We start from the raw sequence: 23,299 nt of genomic DNA, 5'->3' as shown, positions 1-23,299 counted from the left end.
AACTTGTGGCGAGTGAGTAATAAAACTCCAGGCTAAACTCCTGGAGTTTTACGATCCACTTTCCATGAGTTCAATCCCTGCCCATGGTATGGTTTGTTTACTCACATTTCTTTTCATAAAATATAATAAGAATTTTGTACATTTTAGAATACAGGGTCTTTGCCGTACCATTTGTTTATCATAGATTCATTTATAGAAATTAGGAGGTGTAGAGTTAATAAAAGTATTAGTCAGAGGGCTGAAGAGGGGTTGTTGAGGTGGTTTGGTCATTTAGAGAGAATGGATCAAAGTAGAATGACATGGAGAGCGTATATAAATTTGTAGGGGACGGAAGGCGGGGTAGGGGTCGTCCTCAAAAAGGTTGGAGGGAGGGGGTAAAGGAGGTTTTGTGGGTGAGGGGCTTGGACTTCCAGCAAACGTGTGTGAGCGTGTTAGGAGCGAATGGAGACGAATGGTATTTGGGACCTGATGAGCTGTTGGAGTGCGAGCAGGGTAATATTTAGTGAAGGGCAATGTGTGGGGTGAATATAATGCAGAGAATTCGTAGTTTGGAAGTTAGGAGGAGGTGCGGGATTACCAAAACTGTTGTCCAGAGGGCTGAGGAAGGGTTGTTGAGGTGGTTTGGACATGTAGAGAGAATGGAGCGAAACAGAATGACTTCAAGAGTGTATCAGTCTGTAGTGGAAGGAAGGCGGGGTAGGGGTCGGCCTAGGAAAGGTTGGAGAGAGGGGGTAAAGGAGGTTTTGTGTGTGAGGGGCTTGGACTTCCAGCAGGTATGCATGAGCGTGTTTGATAGGAGTGAATGGAGACAAATGGTTTTTAATACTTGATGTGCTGTTGGAGTGTGAGCAAAGTAACATTTATGAAGGGGTTCAGGGAAACCAGCAGGCTGGACTTGAGTCCTGGAGATGGGAAGTACAGTGCCTGCACTCTGAAGGAGGGGTGTTAATGTTGCAGTTTAAAAACTGTAGTGTAAAGCACCCTTCTGGCAAGACAGTGATGGAGTGAATGATGGTGAAAGTTTTTCTTTTTCGGGCCACCCTGCCTTGGTGGGAATCGGCCAGTGTGATAAAAAAAAAATAATTCAGGGAAACCGGTTATTTTTATATAGCCGGACTTGAGTCCTGGAAATGGGAAGTACAATGCCTGCACTTTAAAGGAGGGGTTTGGGATATTGGCAGTTTGGAGGGATTTGTTGTGTATCTTTATATGTATATGCTTCTAAACTGTTATATTCTGAACACCTCTGCAAAAACAGTGATTATGTGTGAGTGAGGTGAAAGTGTTGAATGATGATGAAAGTATTTTCTTTTTGGGTTACCCTACCTCTGTGGGAGATTGCCGACTTGTTAAAAAAAAAAATTATAGAATTTTTTTTTCTCCAAAAAAAATTATAGAATTTTTTTTTCTCATTAACACATCGGCCATTTCCCACCAAGATAGGTGGCCCAAAAAAGAAAAACTTTCACCATCATTCACTCCATCACTATCTTGCCAGAGGCATGCTTACACTACAGTCATAAAACTGCAGCATTAACACCCCTCCTTCAGAGTGCAGGCACTGTACTTCCCATCTCCAGGACTCAAGTCCGGCCTGCTGGTTTCCCTAAATCCCTTCATAAATATTACCCTGTTCACACACCAACAGCAAGTCAAGTTCTAAAAACCATTTGTCTCCATTCGCTCCTATCTAACACGCTCGTGCATGCTTGCTGGAAGCCCAATCCCCTGGCACACAAAACTTCCTTTACCCCCCTCCCTCCAACCTTTCCTAGGCCGAACTCTACCCCACCTTCCCTCCACTACAAATTTATACACTCGAAATCATTCTATTTTGTTCTACCCTCTCTACAATTCCAAAAAACCTCAACAACCCCTCCTCAGCCCTCTGGATAACAGTTTTGGTAATCCTGCACCTCCTAGTTTCTGAACTACAAATTCTCTGCATTATATTCACATTACACATTGTGAAGGCTTACTCAGCCCTGTAACAGCTTCAGTAAGTATTACCAAGGCTGGCTCCTCCTCAGGAAAATTAATGAATAGAAAAAGAATGACAACAGTCAAATACAGTATAAACACTTTATTATTTAGAAATGAAAATATAAAACAATGAAATATGAATTTTTATCCTACTTGAAAGAGAAATGAAAAATGAAATATAAAAATAATATCTGAATTTTCAACGCTAATATGTACAGTTAGACTGGGGTGTCTGATGTTGTTGACACAGCGTGTTGTAGAAATTGTAGCCGTTGCTGATGATGGGGGGGGGGTCACAGATGTTGAGTGACAACCCAATGACTAGTTCTTCACAGAGTCTAGCCTTGAATAGTCCGTCAAGATGATAGGAATGCAGGTCTTTCACCACTGCAAAGATGAGAGGTAGTTGCCTGGGGTTGACTACACTTAGGTATGCAGATAAAATGGTGACGTCTCAGAACTTCGGTAAAGTTCGTCTCCTTCAACACTGTTTCTTTAGTTGCCAGATGACCCGAGCTGACATTCCAAGCTAGAAAGAGACAAAGGTTACCTACTGCTTAAGAAATCACTCTCCATGATAAGTACAGTATTTAAAAGAAATGGTGATTATCTAAAAGAATAACATGGAAATCAAGGCTGAAAGGACAAAGTTTATTATTTGTCAAAAGTGAAGCTTTCAACCAATATATCCACTAGAATAGGAGCAGAGGCTTTTACTTACAGTTGTGCTGGGAGCTGTGAGTCAAGCGATTACTATTTGGTCCGAGCCCCACATGTCACCTTTCCGGGTGGGGAAAAAGGGGGGGGGGATAGACTGACCCTACCTTAACAAGCAGCCGGGCAGTCAAACTATCGTCACCATATACTCGCTACTTCTATCTGTTGAACTTTTCCCTCACACACAGTGCCCTCAGACATGACATCTCCACTGCCTCCAGCCTTCTCCTTATTGCAACATTCACCAGCCATGCTTAGCACCCATATAAGAGCGTTGGTATAACTATGCTCTCATACATTCCCCTCTTTGCTTCCATGGACAAAGTTCTTTGTCTCCACAGACTCCTAAGTGCACCACTCACCTATTTCCCCTTGTCATTTCTGTGATTCACCCCATCTTACATAGACCCATCTGCTGACATGTCCAATCCTAAATATCTGAATACATTCACCTCCTCCATACTCTCTCCCTCCAATCTGATATCCAATCTTTCATTACCTAATTTTTTTTATCCTCATCACCTTACTCTTTCCTATATTCACATTTAATTTTCTTCTTTTGCATACACTACCAAACTCATCCACCAATCTTTGCAACTTCTCTTCAGAATCTCCCAAAAGCACAGTGTCATCAACAAAGAGCAACCATGACAACTCCCTCTTTGTGTTAGATTCTTCATCTTTTAACTCCACACCTCCTGCCAGCACCTGAGCATTCACTTCTCTTACAACCCTATCTATAAATGTATTGAACATCCTTGGTGACATCACAACATTGTCTAAGGCCTACTTTTACTGGGAAATAATCTCCCTCTTCCCTCTTCTACATACTCTAACCTGAGCCTCACTATCCTTGTAAAAGCATTTCACTGCTTTCAATAACCTACTTCCTATTCCATACATTTCCAACATCTGCCACATTGCCCCCCTATCCACCCTGTCATATGACTTTTCCAAATCCATAAATGCCACAAAAACCTCTTTACCTTTATCTAAATACTATTCACCCATATGTTTCACTGTAAGCACTTGGTCTACACACCCCCTACCTTTCCTAAAGTCTCCTTGTTCATCTGCTATCCTACTCTCCATCTTACTCTTAATTCTTTCAGTAATAACTCTACCATACACTTTACCAGGTATACTCAACAGACTTCTCACCCTATAATTTTTGAACACACTTTTGTCCCCTTTGCCTCTATACAAAGTAATTATGCATGCTCTCTGCCAATACCTAGGTACCTTACCCTCTTCCATAAATTTATTAAATAAAAGCACCAACCACTCCAGAACTATATCCTCACCTGTTTTTAACATTTCTATCTTTATCCCATCAATCCCAGCTGCTTTACCCCCTTTCATTCCCACACTCATTCCCCCCCCCCTCACAACTGGTTCTTCCTCACTCCTACAAGATGTTATTCCTCCTTGCGCTGTACATGAAATTGCAGCTTCCCTAACTTCATCAACATTTAACAATTCCTCAAAATATTCTCTCTATCTTCCTGATACATCTAACTCTCCATTTAATATCTCCCCTCTCCTACCTTTAACTGTCAAATTCATTCGTTCCCTAGGCTTCCTCAACTTATTAATCTCACTTCAAAACTTTTTCATATTTTCAACAAAATTTGTTGATAACATCTCACCCACTCTCTCATTTGCTATCTTTTACATTGCTTCACCACTCTCTTAACCTCTCTTTTCCTCTCCATATACTCCTCCCTCTTTGCATCACTCCTACTTTGTGAAAACCTCTCATATATGAACTTTTTCTCTAATACTAATCTCTTCACATCATCATTCCACTAATTGGTTTTCTTCCCTGCCACACCCATTTTCCTGTAACTACAAACTTCTGCTGAAGACTCTACTACTACATTCTTAAACCTACCCCATACATCTTCAACCCCATTGCCTATACTCTCACTAGCCCATGTATCCTCACTAGCCCATGTATCCATGACCATAACACAAGGCACAGATCACTCTTTGATGTTCCTCGTGTCCATCTCACTCTATGCAAAAACTCAATGCACATAAAAGGCCCTAAAATCTGAAATTCATTACCTGTGAATATAAAAGAAACTTTCTTTCAACACACTGGCCGTATCCCACCAAGGCGGGGTGGCCCAAAAGGAAAAACGAAAGTTTCTCCTTTCACATTTAGTAATATATACAGGAGAAGAGGTTACTAGCCCCTTGCTCCCGGCATTTTAGTTGCCTCCTACAACACGCATGCTTACGGAGGAAGAATTCTGTTCCACTTCCCCATGGAGGTAAGGAAATAAACAACAAGAACAAGAACTAGTAAGAAAATATTAGAAAACCCATAGGGGTGTGTATATATATGCTTGTACATGTATGTGTAGTGTGACCTAAGTGTAAGTAGAAGTAGCAAGACATACCTGAAATCTTGCATGTTTATGAGACAGAAAAATGGACACCAGCAATCCTACCATCATGTAAAACAATTACAGGTGTCCGTTTTACACTCACTTGGCAGGACGGTAGTACCTCCCTGGGCAGTTGCCGTCTACCAACCTACTACCTACATATAAAAGAAACACTGTCTGTTTATAAATTCAAGTCTCTTCTCAAAAATCACTTATTCACCCACAACTAAATAAATACTGAATAATTGTATTTCATAAATTGTATCTCATATATGTATCTCATATATGTATCTCATTATTGTATCTCATAAATGTCAACCTGTGACCCAATCAAACTTTGTTACTATTTAACTTCATTACCTAACAGAATACTCCATTCTACTGATTACACAGTAACACAGTAAATGACCATATGACCTGTCTTTGTAACACTCATTTGTACTAAATTGTTATCTGTTTTACAATAATTTTTGTACCACTGAATATATCATTGCTTAGTTAATCTTAAGTTAATTTTAAGCCTGCCCATAATGCTCTGCATACAAGGGGCTTTGGCATGCTGCACTTTAAAAATTGTATTCCTTGTACTTCTCTATATCATGTTCAAATAAATAAATAAATAAAAGAATAAGAAGAAGAAAATTGTCGAAGTGGGAAGTCTGAATGTGCGTGGATGTTGTGCAAATGATAAGAAAGAGGTGATTGTGGATGTTATGAATGAGAAGAAGCTGGATGTCCTGGCTTTAAGTGAAACAAAGCTGAAGGGGGTGGGAGAGTTTCGGTGGAGAGGAATAAATGGGATTAGGTCAGGGGTTTCAAATAGAGTTAGAGCTAAAGAAGGAGTAGCAATAATGTTGAAGGATAAGATATGGCAGGAAAAGAGGGACTATAAATGTATTAATTCCAGGATTATGTGGAGTAAATTAAAAGTTGGATGTGACAAGTGGGTTATAGTAAGCATATATGCACCTGGAGAAGAGAGAAGTGTAGAGGAGAGAGAGAGAGATTTTGGGAAATGTTGAGTGAATGCGTGGGGAGTTTTGAACCAAGTGTGAGAGTACTTGTGATTGGGGATTTCAATCCTAAAGTGGGTAAAAATGTTGTGGAGGGAGTGGTAGGTAAATTTGGGGTGCCAGGGGTAAATGTAAATGGGGAGCCTTTAATTGAGCTTTGTGTAGAAAGAGATTTGGTAATAAGTAATTCATATTTTACGAAGAAGAGGATAAATAAATATACAAGGTATGATGCAGCACGTAATGAAAGTATAGTTTGTTAGATTATGTATTGGTGGATAAAAGGTTGATGGGTAGGCTCCAGCATGTACATGTTTATAGAGTCAACAGTAACAGCCTGGTTGATCAGGCTCTGATCCACCAGGAGGCCTGGTCACAGACCGGGCCGCGGGGGCGTTGACCCCCGGAACTCTCTCCAGATAAACTCCAGAGGGGCAACTGATATATCAGATGAATATTTAGTTGTAGCTACAGTTAGAGTAAGAGGTAGATGGGACAAGGGGAAGGTGGCAACAACAAGTAGGAGGGAAGTGAAAGTGTATAAACTAAGGAAGGAGGAAGTTCGGGTGAGATATAAGCGACTATTGGCAGAAAGGTGGGCTAGTGCAAAGATGAGTAGTGGGGGGTTGAAGAGGGATGGATGAGTTTTAAAAATGCAGTATTAGAATGTGGGACAGAAGTTTGTGGTTATAGGAGGGTGGGGGCAGGAGGAAAGAGGAGTGATTGGTGGAATGATGAAGTAAAGGGTGTGATAAAAGAGAAAAGGTTAGCTTATGAGAGGTTTTTACAAAGCAGAAGTGTTATAAGAAGAGCAGAGTATATGGAGAGTAAAAGAAAGGTGAAGAGAGTGGTGAGAGAGTGCAAAAGGAGAGCAGATGATAGAGTGGGAGAGGCACTGTCAAGAAATTTTAATGAAAAGAAAAAATTTTGGAGTAAGTTAAACAAGTTAAGAAAGCCTAGGGAACATATGGATTTGTCAGTTAAAAACAGAGTAGGGGAGTTAGTAGATGGGGAGAGGGAGGTATTTGGTAGATGGCAAGAATATTTTGAGGAACTTTTAAATGTTGAGGAAGAAAGGGAGGTGGTAATTTCATGCACTGGCCAGGGAGGTATACCATCTTTTAGGAGTGAAGAAGAGCAGAATGTAAGTGTGGGGGAGGTATGTGAGGCATTACATAGAATGAAAGGGGGTAAAGCAGCTGGAACTGATGGGATCATGACAGAAATATTAAAAGCAGGGGAGGATATAGTGTTGGAGTGGTTGGTACTTTTGTTTAATAAATGTATGAAAGATGGGAAGGTACCTAGGGATTGGCGGAGAGCATTTATAGTCCCTTTATATAAAGGGAAGGGGGACAAAAGAGATTGTAAAAATTATAGAGGAATAAGTTTACTGAGTATACCAGGAAAAGTGTACGGTAGGGTCATAATTGAAAGAATTAGAGGTAAGACAGAATGTAGGATAGCGGATGAGCAAGGAGGTTTCAGAGTGGGTAGAGGATGTGCAGATCAAGTGTTTACATTGAAGCATATATGTGAACAGTATTTAGATAAAGGTAGGGAAGTTTTTATTGCATTTATGGATTTAGAAAAGGCGTATGATAGAGTGGATAGGAGAGCAATGTGGCAGATGTTGCAAGTATATGGAATAGGTGGTAAGTTACTAAATGCTGTAAAGAGTTTTTATGAGGATAGTGAGGCTCAGGTTAGGGTGTGTAGAAGAGAGGGAGACTACTTCCTGGTAAAAGCAGGTCTTAGACAGGGATGTGTAATGTCACCATGGTTGTTTAATATATTTATAGATGGGGTTGTAAAGGAAGTAAATGCTAGGGTGTTTGGGAGAGGGGTGGGATTAAATTTTGGGGAATCAAATTCAAAATGGGAATTGACACAGTTAATTTTTGCTGATGATACTGTGCTTATGGGAGATTCTAAAGAAAAATTGCAATGGTTAGTGGATGAGTTTGGGAGTGTGTGTATAGGTAGAAGTTAAAAGTGAACATAGAAAAGAGTAAGGTGATGAGGGTATCAAATGATTTAGATAAAGACTAATTGGATATCAAATTGGAGAGGAGTATGGAAGAAGTGAATGTTTTCAGATACTTAGGAGTTGACATGTCGGCGGATGGATTTATGAAGGATGAGGTTAATCGTAGAATTGATGAGGGAAAAAAGGTGAGTGGTGCATTGAGGTATATGTGGAGTCAAAAAACGTTATCTATGGAGGCAAAGAAGGGAATGTATGAAAGTATAGTAGTACCAACACTCTTATGTGGGTGTGAAGCTTGGGTTGTGAATGCAGCAGTGAGGAGGTGGTTGGAGGCAGTGGAGATGTCCTGTCTAAGGGCAATGTGCGGTGTAAATATTATGCAGAAAATTCAGAGTGTGGAAATTAGGAGAAGGTGTGTAGTTAATAAAAGTATTAGTCAGAGGGCTGAAGAGGGGTTGTTGAGGTGGTTTGGTCATTTAGAGAGAATGGATCAAAGTAGAATGACATGGAGAGCATTTAAATCTGTAGGAGAAGGAAGGCGGGGTAGGGGTCGTCCTCGAAAAGGTTGGAAGGAAGTGGTAAGGGAGGTTTTGTGGGCGAGGGGCTTGGACTTCCAGCAGGCGTGCATGAGCGTGTTTGATAGGAGTGAAGGGAGATGAATGGTATTTGGGACCTGACAATCTGTTGGAGTGTGAGCAGGGTAATATTTAGTGAAGGGATTCAGGGAAACCGGTTATTTTTATATAGCTGGACTTGAGTCCTGGAAATGGGAAGTACAATGCCTGCACTCTAAAAGAGGAATTTCAGGATATTAGCGGTTTGGAGGGATATGTTGTGTATCTTTATACGCAAAGTGTATATGCTTCTAAACTGTTAGTGTTCTGAGCACCTCTGCAAAAACAGTGATTATGTGTGAGTGAGGTGAAAGTGTTGAATGATGATGAAAGTATTTTCTTTTTGGGGATTTTCTTTCTTTTTTGGGTCACTCTGCCTCGGTGGGAGACGGCCGACTTGTTGAAAAAAAAAAAAAATACTCTGCTCAAGAAACCCAAAAATATTAACAAAAATACATTTTTTAAAGATTCATTATAGTTTTACATACACAAAACAATGAGAACTAAGTAAAATAAATAAATGAACATTTAAATCACTATTACATACTATGACAGGCCCGGTAGCCTGGTTTCTAAAGCTCTCGCTTCACACACGGAGGGCCCGGGTTCGATTCCCGGTGGGTGGAAACATTTCGACACGTTTCCTTACACCTGTTGTCCTGTTCACCTAACAGCAAATAGGTACCTGGGTTAATCGACTGGTGTGGGTAGCAACCTTGGGGACAAGATTGAGGACCCAAATGGAAATAGTTAGACAGTCCTCGATGACGCACTGACTTTCTTGGGTTATCCTGGGTGGCTAACCCTCCGGGGTTAAAAATCCTAACGAAATCTTATCTTATCTTATTGAAGACTCCTGTTGGCTTATGACTTATGGAGAGGAGGAGGACTGATTATTGTTTGGAATGGGAATCCCCCTCCATAGGGACTTCAGGTATCAAAGTCCTCTCTGGGGTTACTTCCCTGCCTGCCTGCTACACTCCCTGCCTCCCTTCCACACTCCCTTTTTTCCTGCTGCACTCCCTGCCTCCCTTCACACTCCCTGTTTCCCTGCCACACTCCCTGCCTCTCTTCTACACTCACTCCCTCCATGCTACTCTTCCTGCATGCCTGCTACACTCCCTGCCTCCCTTCTACACTCCCTGTTTCCCTGCTACACTCCATGCCTCCCTTCTACACTCCCTGCATGCCTGCTACACTTCCTGTCTCCTTGCTACACTCCCTCCCTCCATGCTACACTCCCTGTATGCCTGCTACACTCCCTGCCTCCATGCTACACTCCCTGCATGCCTGCTACACTCCCTGCCTCCCTCCCACACTCCCTATTTCCATGCTACACTCCCTCCCTCCATGCTACACCGCCTGCATGCCTGCTACACTCCTTGCCCATGGTGGCTTATTTCACAGTCGCGCTTAATAAACAGGCCACATCAGCTTCCTAATGTGGCCGACATATGAGGCAACGGCCTAAATATGGAGCAAAATTTCCGCTGAAAAACTGGCCTAAATACAGATCGGCCGCTAAATCCAGCAGCCGAAAAATGAGGTTCCACTGTACCTGGAAAGTACTTGAGGGCCTGGTCCCAAATCTGCACACTGCCATAACAACATACTGGAGTGAGAGATATGGGAGGAAGTGTAAAATAAACCCAGTGAGGAGCAGGGGTGTAGTGGGGGCAATAAGGGCACACTGTATCAATATCCGGGGTCCCAGACTATTCAACATCTTACCAGAAGATATCAGAAACATGGCTAGAACAAGTGTAGAATCCTTCAAGAGGAAACTGGGCAAGTATCTCACCAGGTGCCAGATCAACCAGGCTGTGATGGATGTGTGGGGCAGCAGGCCATCAGCAGCAACAGCATGGTTGATTAGGCAAGCACTGGACGATCCTGGCCCATGGCCAGGCTCTGAGAGTAGTTAAACTCTCGAAACTCTTCAAAGGTAAGGTATATCAAAGGTGGGCAAGCTATGTTGCTAAAATTTCTGATCTGTACTGAACATGGCTTTATATGACTGACTTCACCCTCAGCCATATACAAGCATTGCAACTTCAGAATATTACAGTATTGCATCCTGAACTAGAAAAATACTTTTTTATGCAGAGTGAGGTCTGTGTTGCAAAGAAGAGGAAGGTTGAACAAGTTGGTACCACATTAACTACACATCTGACCCCATCACAATCCTCAAGTGGTTATGGTGCCAAGAAACATCGCAAATCTTCAGTTACATATTCTTCTGAGCCAAGTCAAACTAAGAAAGACATTGGTATGTACATATATATTTTTTTTAATTTGATGGCTGTCTCCCACTAAGGCAGGATGACCCAAAGGTAAAAAACATACCTCATTAAATTGCTGTCAGAAGTGTGCTGACATCACAATTCAAATTGCCTTCCAACTGCAACATTTGCACCCCTCCTTCAGAGTGCAAGCAAATGCAGTTTCCACCTTCAGGGCTCATGTCTAGTTAACCATATTTCTTGAATCCTACATAAAAAAAATTCATGCTGAAACTCCGACAGCACATCTATTAAAAACCACATACTACATGTATCTCCATTCACTCTTATGTAACATGCTCACACAATCCTTTTGGATGCTCAGGCCCCTAAAACTCATTCTCTTTTAGGATATAGGAGGGGTAGGGGTCATTCTCTTCCCTACAACTAGGGTTGTAGATTGACAGGCACAAATACATTCAATTTGAATAGAGATTCATTGTATGCTGTGGTGGGAAACACTAATGCTGGACATGTAGTATATGAGAGACTTAATGGTTGTAAGTTGGTAATCAGTCTATGAACTGGGTTTTTAACAGCTTTGTTTATAAATATTTAATATTAACTTTCACAAGAGTTTATCCTCATCACCAAATCGACCAGACAGCAGTCAAGCAGGATTTTGAACTGAAATATATGCATTACTACTAAGTTGGGATAAAGATGAATTTTCTGTAAATATAAAATTGTCTTACATGCAGGAAAACACTTAACAATCCTTTTTTGACACACTAGCCGTCTCCCACTGAGACAGGGTGACCCAAAAAGGAAGAAAAACCCAAAAAGAAAGAAAAAACTTTCATCATTCAGCACTTTCAACATCATTCATACATAATCTCTGTCTTTGCAGAGGCACTCAGATATGACAGTTTAAGTATCCCTCCAAACAGCCAATATCCCAAACCCCTTCCTTTCAAATGCAGGCATTGTACTTCCCACTTCCAGGACTCGAGTCTCGCTAACCGGTTTCCCTGAATCCCTTCACAAAATATTACCCTGCTCACACTCCAACAGCTCGTTGGAAATACAGGTTGCATATTATTGCTGTGAGATAAATTATAGGAAGGCCTTAAGAAATTTTTTAAAATTATAAGTTAATTATGGAAACAGACCTAAATGCTAAAATAGGAAAAGCAGTTTGGAGGGATATGTTGTGTATCTTTATATGTGTATGCTTCTAGACTGTTGTATTCTGAGCACCTCTGCAAAAACAGTGATAATGTGTGAGTGTGGTGAAAGTGTTGAATGATGATGAAAGTATTTTCTTTTTGGGGATTTTCTTTCTTTTTTGGGTCACCCTGCCTCGGTGGGAGACGACCAACTTGTTGAAAAAAAAAAAAAAAAAAATTAGAGAGGGTGTGGTAGGTAAGTTTAGGGTGCCAGGTGTAAATGATAATGGGGAGCATTTGATTGAACTTTGTATAGAAAGGGGTTTGGTTATAAGTAACAGATATTTTAAGAAAAAGAGGATAAATAAGTATACAAGATATGATGTAGGGCGATATGACAGTAGTTTGTTAGACTACATATTGGTAGATAAAAGACTGTTGGGTAGACTTCAGGATGTACATGTTTATAGAGGGGCCACAGATCTATCAGATCACTTTTTAGTTGTAGCTACAGCGAGCATAAAAAGTAGATGGGATACAAGGAGAATGGAAACAGCAAGTAAGAGAAAAGTGAAGATTTATAAACTAGAGGAGAAGGCAGTTAGAGTAAGATATAAACAACTGTTGGAGGACAGATGGGTTAGTGAGAGTATAGGCAATGGGGTAGAAGATGTATGGGGTAAGTTTAAGAATAGTGGGCTCTGGTGGCCTGGTGGTTAACGCTCTCGCTTCACACGGTGAGGGCCTGGGTTCGATTCCCAGCCAGAGTAGAAACATTGGACGTGTTTCTTTCCACCTGTTGTCTATGTTCCCCATCAGTAAAATGGGTACCTGGGTGTTAGTCGACTGGTGTGGGTCGCATCCTGGGACGCTGACCTAAGGAGGCCTGGTCACAGACCGGGCCGCGGGGGCGTTGACCCCCGGAACTCTCTCCAGGTAAACTCTCTCCAGGTAGTGTTACAGTGTTCAGCAGAAGTTTGTGGTTACAGGAAAGTGGGTGCGGGAGGGAAGAAGAACGATTGGTGGAATGATAAGTTGAGAAAGCCTAGGGAAAGAATGGATTTGCTAGTTAAAAATCGGAGAGGAGAGTTATTAATTGGAGAGTTAGAGGTATCGGGAAGATGGAGGGAATATTTTGAGAAATTGTTAAATGTTGATGAAGATGGGGAAGCTGTAATTTTGTGTATAGGACAAGTTGGAATAACATCTTATAGAAGTGAGAAAGAACCAGTTGTGTGTGGGGGAAGTGCGTGGGGCAGTGAGTAGAATGAAAGGGAATAAAGCAGCTGGGATTGACGGGATAAAGATAGAAATGTTAAAAGCAGGTGGGGATATAGTTTTGGAGTGGTTAGTGTTTTTATTTAATAAATGTATGGAAGAGGGTAAGGTACCTAGGGATTGGCAGAGAGTATGCAAAGTTCCTTTGTATAAAGGCAAAGGGGACAAAAGAGAGTGTAAAAATTATGGGGGAATAAGTCTGCTGAGCTTAGGTAGGTACTACCATGACTCACGAAATCGTAATGACACGATTGCAAACAAACCATACCACGGGCGGGATTGAACCCGTGGTCAGAGAGTCTCAAAACTCCAGACCGTCGCGTTAGCCACTGGACCAGCTAGCCACAATAAGATTTGTCCAACTAGGTATATTTCTACACCATAGGAAGGTTAGCATAGACACCACTGTGACCACAAATGCGAGTTTTTACAGACGAATCTCCAGCTAGCGTGGCCGTGACGAACTCTAGCTCAAGTCCCCTCAATGCCGTCAACATGACTCACGAAATCGTAATGACACGATTGCAAACAAACCATACCGGGCGGGATTGAACCCGCGGTCAGAGAGTCTCAAAACTCCAGACCGTCGCGTTAGCCACTGGACCAGCTAGCCACAATAAGATTCATCCAACTAGGTATATTTCTACACCATAGGAAGGTTAGCATAGGCACCACTGTGACCACAAATGCAAGTTTTTACAGACGAATCTCCAGCTAGCGTGGCCATGACAAACTCTAGCTCAAGTCCCCTCAATGCCGTCAACATGACTCACGAAATCGTAATGACACGATTGCAAACAAACCATATATGTACCTAGTTGGATGAATCTTATTGTGGCTAGCTGGTCCAGTGGCTAATGCGACGGTCTGGAGTTTTGAGACTCTGACCGCGGGTTCAATCCCGCCCGTGGTATGGTTTAGGTACTACCATCCTGCCAAATGAGTGTAAAATGAAAGCCTGTAATTGTTTTACATGATGGTAGGATTGCTGGTGTCTTTTTATTCTGTCTCATACACATGCAAGATTTCAGGTATGTCTTGCTACTTCTACTTACACTTAGGTCACACTACACATACATGTGCAAACATATGTATACACACCCCTCTGGGTTTTCTTCTATTTTCTTTCTAGTTCTTGTTTTTGTTTATTTCCTCTTACCTCCATGGGAAAGTGGAACAGAATTCTTCCTCTGTAAGACATGCGTTTTGTAAGAGGCGACTAAAATGCCGGGAGCAAGGGGCTAGTAACCTCTTCTCCTGTATATATTACTAAATGTGAAAGGAGAAGCTTTCGTTTTTCCTTTTCAGCCATCCCGCCTCAGTGGGATACGGCCGGTGTGTTGAAAGAAAGAAAGAAAGAAGTCTGTTGAGCCTAGGTAGGTACTACTATCCTGCCAAATGAGTGTAAAATGAAAGCCTGTACGTAATTGTTTTACATGATGGTAGGATTGCTGGTATCTTTTTTCTGTCTCATAAACATGCATGATTTCAGGTAGGTCTTGCTACTTCTACTTACATTAAGGTCACACTACACATGCATGTACAAGCATATACACCTACCATCTGACTTACGACCGAGTTCGGTTCCGAGAAACCGGTCGTCAGTCGAAATGGTCGTAAGTCGAACTTTACTACTGAATATCAACAAAACATTTTTGTAATGACTTTATTTTATTGTTTTATTTTGGTATTTCATGTTTTACTTTACTTTTTATGCTGTTAGTACTGTATTTTATTCTGTAAGGTTTAGGATAAACACTGTGTACAACACAAATAGTTGTTTATTTCCCAGAAATTTGGCATAAAAAACACGGTCGTAAGTCAAGTGGTCGTAAGTCGAGCAGGTCATTAGTCGGATGGTAGGTGTATATATATACAGACCCTTCTGGATTTTCTTCTATTTTTCTTACTAGTTCTAGTTCTGGTTTATTTCCCCTTATCTCCATGGGGAAGTGGAACAGAATTCTTCCTCTGTAAGCCATGCGTGTTGTAAGAGGCGACTAAAATGCCAGGAGCAAGGGGCTAGTAACCCCTTCTCCCGTATAAATTACTAAATTTAAAAAGAGAAACTTTCGTTTTTCTTTTTGGGCCACCCTGCCTTGGTGGGATACGGCCGGTTTGTTGAAAAAAAAAAAAAAAATGGAGAAACTTTCGTTTTCTTTTTGGGCCACCCCACCTCAGTGGGATACGGCCAGTGCGTTGAAAGAAGGAAGAAGTCTGTTGAGTATGCTTGGTAAAGTGTATGGTAGAGCTATTATTGAAAGAATTAAGAGTAAGACGGAGAGCAGGATAGCAGATGAATAAGGAGGGTTTGGGGTAGGTAGGGGGTGTGTAGACGAAGTTTTTACAGTGAAACATATGTGATGAATGGTTTTGAAAACCGACAACTTGAAGAATTGAGACTCTTATGGGAATCTTTATTGAAGAAATGTTTCGTCAATAAAGATTTCCATATGTTGCATAAGTGTCTCAATTCTTTAAGTTGTCGGTTTTCAAAACCATTCATCACGTCTGTCAGACACTGCAACATCATGGGATCTTGGTACAAAGACTTCAACGCTTGTCCAACCTTTGGACGAGGACCTACTTACACTAGTGGCAGGTCCCACTGTGATCCTGCCACCTCCAGCTTTGACACACCTGACTGCAGTATATAAGCCACCTCTCTCGCCCTATGCTGTACTTCCTACAATTGTGATGGACTGAACACATCGATTCCAGGCTGAGGGACTGATTACCTCAAACTCCTCCTCTCCTTACCCATTTCTGCTTTGTATTGGACTGATGAAGCCACTGTGTGGCGAAACGTTTCTTCAATAAAGATTCCCATATGTTGCATAAGTGTCTCAGTTCTTCACAGTGAAATATATAGGTGAACAGTATTGAGATAAAGGTAAAGAGGTATATTTGTGGCATTTGTGAATTTGGAAAAGGCATATGATAGAGTGGATAGGGGGGCAGTGTGGCAGATGTTGCAAATGTATGGAATAGGAGGTAGGTTATTGAAAGCAGTGGAAAGCTTTTATAAGGATAGTGAGGCTCACGTTAGACTATGTAGGCAAGAGGGAGATTATTTCCCAGTAAAAGTAGGCCTTTGACGGGGATGTGTGATGTCACCATGGTTGTTCAAGATATATATATATATATAGATGGGGTTGTAAGAGAAATTAATGCTCAGATGTTGGCAAGAGGTGTAGGGTTAAAAGATAAAGAATCTAACACGAAGTGGGAGTTGTCACAGTTGCTCTTTTCTGATGGCACTGCTTTTGTGAGATTCTGAAGAGAAGTTGCAGAGGTTGGTGGATGAATTTGGTAGGATATGTAAAAAAAAGGAAATTAAAAGTGAATACAGGTCTCCCTCAACATTCGCGAGGGTTAGAGGATCAAGAGCCTCGCGAATGTTAAAAAACCGTGAATGTTTGGTGCCCCAATATATTGTAGGGAAATATATTACAATACTGCTTCCTTAACTTGTTGAACCATGAATAATCATAAAATACATGAAAACGTCGTAAATTGTACTAAATATATACATGTTATGCTTTAATAACGTTTTTTTTTTTTTTTTTTTTTTTTTAAGTTGGCCGTCTCCCACCGAGGCAGGGTGACCCAAAAAAGAAAGAAAATCCCCAAAAAGAAAATACTTTCATCATCATTCAACACTTTCACCACACTCGCACATTATCACTGTTTTTGCAGAGGTGCTCAGAATACAACAGTTTAGAAGCATACACATATAAAGATACACAACATATCCCTCCAAACTGCCAATATCCCAAACCCCTCCTTTAAAGTGCAGGCATTGTACGTACTTCCCATTTCCAGGACTCAAGTCCGACTATATGAAAATAACCGGTTTCCCTGAATCCCTTCACTAAATATTACCCTGCTCACACTCCAACAGATCGTCAAGTCCCAAGTACCATTCGTCTCCATTCACTCCTATCTAACATGCTCATGCACGCTTGCTGGAAGTCCAAGCCCCTTGCCCACAAAACCTCCTTTACCCCCTCTCTCCAACCCTTTCGAGGACGACCCCTACCCCGCCTTCCTTCCCCTATAGATTTATATGCTTTCCATGTCATTCTACTTTGATCCATTCTCTCTAAATGACCAAACCACCTCAACAACCCCTCTTCTGCCCTCTGACTAATACTTTTATTAACTCCACACCTTTTCCTAATTTCCACACTCCGAATTTTCTGCATAATATTTACACCACACATTGCCCTTAAACAGGACATCTCCACTGCCTCCAACCGTCTCCTAGCTGCTGCATTTACCACCCAAGCTTCACACCCATATAAGAGTGTTGGTACTACTATACTTTCATACATTCCCTTCTTTGCCTCCATAGATAACGTTTTTTGACTCCACATATACCTCAACGCACCACTCACCTTTTTTCCCTCATCAATTCTATGATTAACCTCATCCTTCATAAATCCATCCGCCAACACGTCAACTCCCAAGTATCTGAAAACATTCACTTCTTCCATACTCCTCCCCAATTTGATATCCAATTTTTCTTTATCTAAATCATTTGATACCTTCATCACCTTACTCTTTTCAATGTTCACTTTCAACTTTTTTCCTTTACACACATTCCCAAACTCATCCACTAACCTTTGCAATTTTTCTTTAGAATCTCCCATAAGCACAGTATCATCAGCAAAAAGTAACTGTGTCAATTCCCATTTTGAATTTGATTCCCCAAAATTTAATCCCACCCCTCTCCCGAACACCCTAGCATTTACTTCCTTTACAACCCCATCTATAAATATATTAAACAACCATGGTGACATTACACATCCCTGTCTAAGACCTACTTTTACCGGGAAGTAGTCTCCCTCTCTTCTACACACCCTAACCTGAGCCTCACTCTCCTCATAAAAACTCTTTACAGCATTTAATAACTTACCACCTATTCCATATACTTGCAACATCTGCCACATTGCTCCTCTATCCACTCTATCATATGCCTTTTCTAAATCCATAAATGCAATAAAAACTTCCCTACCTTTATCTAAATACTGTTCACATATATGCTTCAATGTAAACACTTGATCTACACATCCCCTACCCACTCTGAAACCTCCTTGCTCATCCGCAATCCTACATTCTGTCTTACCTCTAATTCTTTCAATTATAACCCTACCGTACACTTTTCCTGGTATACTCAGTAAACTTTTTCCTCTATAATTTTTACAGTCTCTTTTGTCCCCTTTCCCTTTATATAAAGGGACTATACATGCTCTCCGCCAATCCCTAGGTACCTTCCCCTCTTTCATACATTTATTAAACAAAAGTACCAACCACTCCAACACTATATCCCCCCTGCTTTTAACATTTCTGTCATGATCCCATCAGTTCCAGCTGTTTTACCCCCTTTCATTTTACGTAATGCCTCGCGTACCTCCCCCACACTTACATTCTGCTCTTCTTCACTCCTAAAAGATGGTATACCTCCCTGACCAGTGCATGAAATTACTGCCTCTGTTTCTTCCTTAACATTTAAAAGTTCCTCAAAATATTCTCGCCATCTACCTAATACCTCCATCTCCCCATCTACTAACTCCCCTACTCTGTTTTTAACTGACAAATCCATACTTTCCCTAGGCTTTCTTAACCTGTTTAACTCACTCCAAAATTTTTTCTTATTTTCATTAAAATTTCTTGACAGTGCCTCTCCCACTCTTTCATCTGCTCTCCTTTTGCACTCTCTCATCACTCTCTTTACCTTTCTTTTACTCTCCATATACTCTGCTCTTCTTATAACACTTCTGCTTTGTAAAAACCTCTCATAAGCTACCTTTTTCTCTTTTATCACACCCTTTACTTCATCATTCCACCAATCACTCCTCTTTCCTCCTGCCCCCACCCTCCTATAACCACAAACTTCTGCCCCACATTCTAATACTGCATTTTTAAAACTATTCCAACCCTCTTCAACCCCCCCACTACTCATCTTTGCACTAGCCCACCTTTCTGCCAATAGTCGCTTATATCTCACCCGAACTTCCTCCTCCCTTAGTTTATACACTTTCACCTCCCTCTTACTTGTTGTTGCCACCTTCCTCTTTTCCCATCTACCTCTTACTCTAACTGTAGCTACAACTAAATAATGATCCGATATATCAGTTGCCCCTCTATAAACATGTACATCCTGGAGCCTACCCATCAACCTTTTATCCACCAATACATAATCTAATAAACTACTTTCATTACATGCTGCATCATACCTTGTATATTTATTTATCCTCTTTTTCATAAAATATGTATTACTTATTACCAAATCTCTTTCTACACATAGCTCAATTAAAGGCTCCCCATTTACATTTACCCCTAGCACCCCAAATTTACCTACTACTCCCTCCATAACATTTTTACCCACTTTAGCATTGAAATCCCCAACCACCATTACTCTCACACTTGGTTCAAAACTCCCCACGCATTCACTCAACATTTCCCAAAATCTCTCTCTCTCCTCTACACTTCTCTCTTCTCCAGGTGCATACACGCTTATTATAACCCACTTTTCACATCCAGTCTTTATTTTACTCCATATAATCCTTGAATTAATACATTTATAGTCCCTCTTTTCCTGCCATAGCTTATCCTTCAACATTATTGCTACTCCTTCTTTAGCTCTAACTCTATTTGAAACCCCTGACCTAATCCCATTTATTCCTCTCCACTGAAACTCTCCCACCCCAGTCAGCTTTGTTTCACTTAAAGCCAGGACATCCAGCTTCTTCTCATTCATAACATCCACAATCGTCTCTTTCTTATCATCTGCACAACATCCACGCACATTCAGACTTATCACTTTGACAATTTTCTCCTTCTTATTCTTTTTAGTAATCTTTACAGGAAAAGTGGTTACTAGCCCATTGTTCCCGGCATCGGCATTTTAGTTGACTTTTACAACACGCATGGCTTACGGAGGAAAGATTCTTATTCCACTTCCCCATGGATATAAAAGGAAAAGTAATAAGACCAAGAACTATTAAGATAAAATCAAAGAAAACTCAGATGAGTGTGTATAAATAAATGAGTACATGTATGTTTAGTGTGACCTAAGTGTAAGTAGAAGTAGCAAGACATACCTGTAATCTTGCATATTTATGAGACAGACAAAAGACATCAGCAATCCTACCATCATGTAAAACAATCACAGGCTTTCGTTTTACACTCACTTGGCAGGACAGTAGTACCTCCCTGGGTGGTTGCTGTCTACCAACCTACTACCTATATAATATATAATAATGTATGTTATTTAATAACATGTATGTTATTAAATACCAGACTCCACCACTGCCTCCTCCAATGCCTCCACCAATGCCTCCACCAATGCCTCCACCACTGCCTCCACCACTGCGAGTCCCTACTACCCTCCCTCCGACCCCAACAACTGGCAGCCAGCCCTCCCACCACTCAGTGTGGTGAGTGTTTTGTTTGTTCATTATTTGCTATTAAACTACAGAATAAATAATGTAAACCCATTCATGACTGCATATTGGAATGGCTGTTAGGAAAGGTATTAGACGGTGACATCACGTGTTTTGTGGAAAATTTTTTGATTTTCCGAAGCTATAGCGCCTAATAGGTGTTTAATGTGTCGATATGAGGCAAAAATGTATTTGACAATAGGATAGAACCAAGAGTTCCCTTTGCGCATGCGCAGATGTGCGGGGGTATAGGTCGAACTGGGGCACAGGGAGGCGGGAGTGTTTTTGAATGTAGTGAGGAGGCTGGGAAAGCATGGAACCAGGAAATTGGTGTTCATGGCGGCCTGAGGATTAATATAGGCCTCCTTTCATAATAGGAAGTGTCGTAACTGTTCCTGGTGGAGAGTGAGGGAACGTGATTCATGGGACCACCGTAATAAGGTGGTAAAATTAGTGAATAATGGTTCGACCGGGTGTGACTGGTGCGCGGCCATGGTGTGTGTCCAGGAGAAATACCCGTGAGTTAATCCTCACTCATCGGCCTCAGATCTTAATGGAGTGACCTCTAATGTGTATAATAATTATGAGACATTAAATCGTCTTGTGAATGGTAATGTAATCAGTGATAATAACATTAAGTTAAGAGAATGCGGGGTTGTGAAATAGATCACCCTGCTCTGAGTGAACGCGTGATTCTCGTATCGAGGATAGTGAAGTTCATTGAGTCACGACTTCTAAACCGGGACAAACCAACGGATACCTCGTCCTGCTGGAATAAGAACCGTGTCGGTGTAGCAGGACATCGAAATGAGATGGTGAATGGAGGAAATAAGGAGTATCAATTACCCACAGTTAAGTAACCTTTCTAGTTATAACAGACTGATACTGGCCAGTTGGGTATGTTGTAATTGGATAGGTTATGGGTGATCCAGCTACATCAAGTGATCACCAGAGAATATCTGGTAAGTGGAGAGGTTATGTACAAGTGTTTTCCTTGATGGATATATCCATGTGTGACCTACCCCTCCCCCCCCCCCCCCCCCTTCATTCAGTTACACTAATATCATCTATACAGTCCACAATTAATTAGTAGCACGGTACTTGTGGGTGCTGTCCAATCCATACTGGTCTCGGATAGATATGGATAAGATTGTGAGGTCGAAGGTACCACTTGCCGTGACCAGGGGTGGTTAAGTTTTCTTACATGTCTACACGGGGTGACTACGGTAAACAATATGGTTGTCTCCCAATGAGTTTACTTGTAAGCATGTAATGTTGAGGTACATAAAGGTAAGCACCCCTAGAAAATTTTCCATATCTGCCCGCTGGTCCTTCCTGAACCGGATGCAATCAGTGAAAAAATTAATTGAATTAATAACTTAATAATTAAGTGAGTGATTGAAGGAAGTGGGTGTGGGGTGCACAAGTTTAATCGATCGTGTGATGGATGATAATTAGCCCAATTAATTGCTAGCACATGTGTGGCTAGGATTTATACAAGAGTAAAGTGCAAGAATTACTCTTATAAGGCACCTACTTAAGTTGTATAATCAGTGATTAATAATTCTCTAACCATGACTGGATCTGATGGAGTTAATGTGGCTGACAAGTCTGTGGATTTTAGAGTAATGAAAGCATCATTACAGGCTATTAAAAGCCATGTGACGAAGACATTTGATTTAATGAATCAAAGAACCGTGAACCCTAATGAATTAAAGTTATATTTAGATGCTTTAGAGAGTAGATTTGATTGGTACAAATTGTGGTTTAAAGACTGTGAAAGAGATCTGCTGGAGAATTGTGCAGATGGAATGGAAATGAATGTTTTAATTAATCAACATTACGAATTGGAAGAAAAACTGTCTTGTAAAAGTAAGGCTTTGAATAAATTAAAGGGTGTAAGCCCGGCAGTTGATCAACCTATTAATGCAAAGGGTGGGTTTGCCGAAACCTCCAGAGTATGGTCTGGAGGAAATCAGACTAGGTCGGCAAGAATTAATTGTTCAATTGCAGACCAATCAGTCAAACAGTTCTAAGGATATAACACATAATGACTCTGAAGTATCTGTCAAGTTTCAAAAGGGAAAAATAATCCCAGTGGTAATAATCATAGTTAAGAGTTAAATAGGCACATATCAAGTCAGGAATCAGTAATAGTGGTTCCTCACATCAAGGTAAGAGGAATAAGTACCTCAGTAAGGGTAACCCAGTTAATAAGAGGTCAGGCAAGGAAAAGAGACTGCCTCTTCTGCCAGGGTACTCATTTCACTAAAAATTGTAATGCCTATAATTCATGGAATATTAAAGTGGAGAGGATGAAAGAACTTGACAGATTTATCAGATGTCTAGACAATCATAATGTAAAGGATTGTCATACCAAATTGAACATTTGCTATCAATGCAACAAGAGAAGGCACCATACAGTTATGTGCAGGGTTGTATGTGATTCTTATAATAATGGTGACA

General features: G+C 41.0%; 1 protein-coding gene across 4 annotated transcripts in view; it reads left to right on the top strand.

The window, feature by feature from the left end:
- LOC128690837 (uncharacterized) overlaps window positions 1-23,299 on the top strand; it is a 480,921-nt gene that overhangs the window by 442,241 nt on the left and 15,381 nt on the right. For all 4 annotated transcript variants that reach the window (XM_070089601.1, XM_070089495.1, XM_070089646.1 and 1 more), the window contains one exon: window positions 10,820-10,982. In XM_070089601.1, coding sequence (XP_069945702.1) covers window positions 10,820-10,982 — 163 coding nt within the window. The remainder of the gene's footprint in view (window positions 1-10,819; window positions 10,983-23,299) is intronic.

This window comes from Cherax quadricarinatus, chromosome 1 (assembly GCF_038502225.1).
Source record: "Cherax quadricarinatus isolate ZL_2023a chromosome 1, ASM3850222v1, whole genome shotgun sequence".
Classification (NCBI taxonomy): domain Eukaryota; kingdom Metazoa; phylum Arthropoda; class Malacostraca; order Decapoda; family Parastacidae; genus Cherax; species Cherax quadricarinatus.
The sequence above is the reverse complement of the archived record's forward strand: the minus strand, read 5'-3'. Positions and strand labels throughout refer to the sequence as shown.